This window comes from Chaetodon trifascialis, chromosome 11, assembly GCF_039877785.1.
Source record: "Chaetodon trifascialis isolate fChaTrf1 chromosome 11, fChaTrf1.hap1, whole genome shotgun sequence".
NCBI classification, from domain to species: Eukaryota; Metazoa; Chordata; class Actinopteri; order Chaetodontiformes; family Chaetodontidae; genus Chaetodon; species Chaetodon trifascialis.
Window position 1 is genome coordinate 668,438 of NC_092066.1, and position 3,843 is coordinate 672,280.

General features: G+C 46.5%; 1 protein-coding gene across 1 annotated transcript; it reads left to right on the plus strand.

Moving 5' to 3' along the window:
- Positions 1 to 571: 571 nt before the first annotated feature.
- On the plus strand, positions 572 to 2,653 carry LOC139338721 (uncharacterized). Its single transcript, XM_070973968.1, has 5 exons — positions 572 to 614; positions 744 to 1,048; positions 1,957 to 1,966; positions 2,189 to 2,499; positions 2,642 to 2,653. The coding sequence occupies exons 1-5, from the start codon at positions 572 to 574 to the stop codon at positions 2,651 to 2,653; spliced, it is 681 nt and encodes a 226-aa protein (XP_070830069.1).
- Positions 2,654 to 3,843: the final 1,190 nt, after the last annotated feature.

The following is a 3,843-nucleotide window of genomic DNA, read 5'->3' on the forward strand; positions in this document are numbered from 1 at the left end:
TTTGTTTAGGTGTCAGCTGTCAAGAACTCAGTCCAGTCAACAATGAAGAGTCCAGTTTAGAAGACAGCACTGTGACTCTGTCCTACAAATACTCCAAAAAAGCAGCTGCTGGAGATTATTTCTTCTGGTATCGCCAATATCCAGGAAAACCACCAGAGTTCCTCATCTCTCACTTAGAAACAGGAAATCTAATATCTAATCCAGACTCCAGACTGTCTGTTAAAGTGAGTGAGGATCAAACCCAAATGGATCTGCAGATCTCCTCTGCTGCAGTGACTGACTCTGCTCTGTACTACTGTGCTGTGAGGCCCACAGTGACAGGAAACAGCAAAACTCTGTACAAAAACACAAGCTGACACACTGACAAGCTGCAGGAGGCCTTTGTTCCACACTGTTGGACTCAACTTTTTACCTCCACTAGAGGGCCACATTATCAAGTAGGCGCTGCACTACTTGTGCACTGTGTTCAACCATTGTGTCAATAAGAAGTGCTGCTGTGAAGAGAAGCATTCTCACACTGAATGTTGAACATCACCTACTTTCTCCTCTTCATTTCAACCTTGTTGTACAGATGGAACATTGGCTGTGGATTATTCTGGCTGCTCTTTGCTTTGGTGAGAAATAAAACATCACATTTCCTTTGAAAAGTCTTGAATGTCTGCGTGTCTGACTCTGATGATGGAACTTTAATCAATCATCTTTATTGATTCATCTCTTCCTCTGCATGTTCTCTTCTTCCTCAGAGTGTAAAGGAGAAGACAGAGTGACCCAGACAAAAGAAGATGTCATTGCTACTGAAGGACACACAGTTACACTGGACTGTACTTTTGAGACCAGTGACCGAAGTCCCTATCTGTTCTGGTACAAACAAGAAGTGAACAGTTTCCCAAAGTTCATGCTGAAACGTTTCTCAAAAACAGCAGAAAATGCTGAAGAGTTTGACAAAGACAGATTTAATGCTACAATCAAGGATAAGTCAGTTCCTCTGAAGATCCAGAAGCTTCAGCTGTCTGACTCTGCTGTGTACTACTGTGCTCTGCAGCCCACAGTGACAGGAAACACCAAAACTCTGTACAAAAACCTTTGCAGCAAACACAACTGAATCCTCCACAATGTCCACTAGAGGGAGTCACACACTGTTCAGCTTCAATGAGATGTGATGAAACAGTCCACAATCTTTTCACGGCTGAGACACGGCTGCAATGATGAGCTTCAGAAATGAAGATAATCTGAAACATGAGTCTCCTCCTCCCAACGGTTTGATTCCAGCTGTGAACATCAGACCAAACACAACTCACAGAACTCCTTCATACTGAACATCCAGTGACAACATTTCACCTCTAAACATGGAAACACTCACTGCTATTTTGTTCTCTCCATCTGCTCGCTCTCATGTCCTACCACGGCGTGTTACTAACTTAGCTCCTTCCCCGGAGTCTCTGTGCTTTGTCGTCTGGCAGGTTCCCATGGACAGTGTCTGAATCTGGATTGTGGATTTCAGCTGCGTCTCCTGCCTTGGCCCTGCCTGACATCCACTGCAACTGCTACTGCTGTTATTACATCCACTGTCACTGTTACTGTGACTGCATGTCTGTCTCTCTGTCTCTCTCTCTGACTGCATTTCTGTCTGTCTGTCTGTCTGTCTGTCTGTCTGTCTGTCTGTCTGTCTGTCTGTCTGTCTGTCTCACTCTCCCTCTCTTGCTCTTCCTCTCTCACCCAACCGGCGGAGGCAGATGGCCGCCCACCCAGAGTCTGGTTCTGCTCGAGGTTTCTGCCTGTTGAAGGAAGTTTTTCCTCGCCGCTGTCGCCAAGTGCTTGCTCATGGGGGAATTGTTGGTTTCTTTGTAGATAAAAGAGCTCAGTCTGTACCAGCTCTATATGGAAAGTGTCCTGAGACAACTTCTGTTGTGATTTGGCGCTATACAAATAAAATTGAATTGAATTGAATTCTTTTCAACTCTCGTAGGTTCGTATGTTTCTGACAAGAAAACAGATCCAGTGTGAATGAGTTCACATTTCAATATTTCAAAGATGCTATCCTCCATGTGATCACTTCATCACTAATAACTGATCACTAAACAGCATCAATCGTTTTCACTGAACAATGTCAATGTGTGATATTTTTCAAATGATGGATTTCTCACTTTGGAACTGAACTCTCAACACAACATGTTGTTTCCCTCACTAGGTCACACCTTGGAAGATGATATTACTGCCAGCAGACCTGAAGAGTTTTCATCAGAGGGCCGGAGTGTGACTCTGTCCTGTAACTATTCAGTTAAAGCCAATAACCTCCAGTGGTACCGACAAGATCCTGGATCAGCTCCTCAGTTCCTTCTGCTCATCACTGATACAAAGGATCCTTCAGTGGTGGAAGCAAAACCTCCAAACCCTCGACTGACCGCTGAACTGAATGAGGAGAGAAATCGAGTCCATCTGCAGATCTCCTCTGCTGCAGTGACTGACTCTGCTGTGTACTACTGTGCTCTGCAGCCCACAGTGACAGGAAACACCAAAACTCTGTACAAAAACCTTTGCAGCAAACACAACTGAATCCTCCACAACGTCCACTAGAGGGAGTCACACACTGTTCAGCTTCAGTGAGACGTGATGAAACAGTCTGGACTCACTGTCCTCTCAGACAGGACTGTGATGGAAAGCTTCAGAAATGACACCACTGACAACTTATTCATTCACAATTATAGTTCACCAAGGTAACCATGGCAACGTGCAACAACATATTTTTTCAACTTATGTTGATATGAAACATTTTCATGAGACCTGAAATAGGACAGATTTAGGTATGTTATGGGGCTGTAAAGCCTATTGAAATAGGACCCAGAGATGCAGACCCGAAAACAGAGGTTGTGTGAAACAAAACAAATTTATTAATAAAAAGGGAAACAAAAAACACGCTCAACGAGCGGATAATACTAAACAAAAGACGCACTCAAAAGGAGTGGAAAACAGAAGGAGCACCGACAAAGCGGGTATGACACGAGGCACGCGTGGGAGCGGCAGGCAGGCACTGAAACAAAGGAAAACACAGCTCACTTAGAGACTGGAAAAAATGTGGACAATAAACAAACGTAAATCTGGTTGAGAGAGTGAGACTAAAGACATGTACTTACGAACCATACTACCAACATCGACAAGGAGCTCAAGGAATAATCCGGCGACGAGGAGCAGGAAGTCCACGTCTTAAATACTCTCCCTGATGAGGGAGAGTGACTGCAGGTGAGTAGCAGTGGGAGGAGCTGGCAGCAGGTGAGGGGCTGCCCAGCCATGGATCCAGGGGTAGACAGACAGACACACACACAGGGATAAGGGAGAGGAGACACACAGGGAGAGACAAGAAGCCACGATCGTAACAGTACCCCCCCCTCAAAGGTCGCCTCTTGGCGGCCTAGCAGGACGATCTGGGTGTGTCCGATGGAAGTCATCGATGAGGGATTGGTCGAGGATGAAAGACCGGGGTACCCAGGAGCGTTCCTCCGGACCGTAACCCTCCCAGTCGACTAGGTACTGGAAACCCCTGCCACGACGTCTTACGTCCACCAGGCGGTGGACAGAGAAGACAGGATCCCCGTCAATGAGTTGGGGGGGAGGAGGGGGCTCGGCTGGAGGGCACAAAGGGCTAGAGGAGACCGGCTTGAGCTGAGAGACATGGAAGGTGGGATGAATCCTCATGGAGTCGGGGAGCTTCAGGGTGACGGCTTGAGGGTTGATGATCTTGGTGATGGGGAACGGACCGATGAACCTGGGGGACATTTTCCGTGATTCGGTCTTTAATGGGATGTTTTTCGTGGATAGCCAAACAGACTGACCTGGCTTATATGCAGG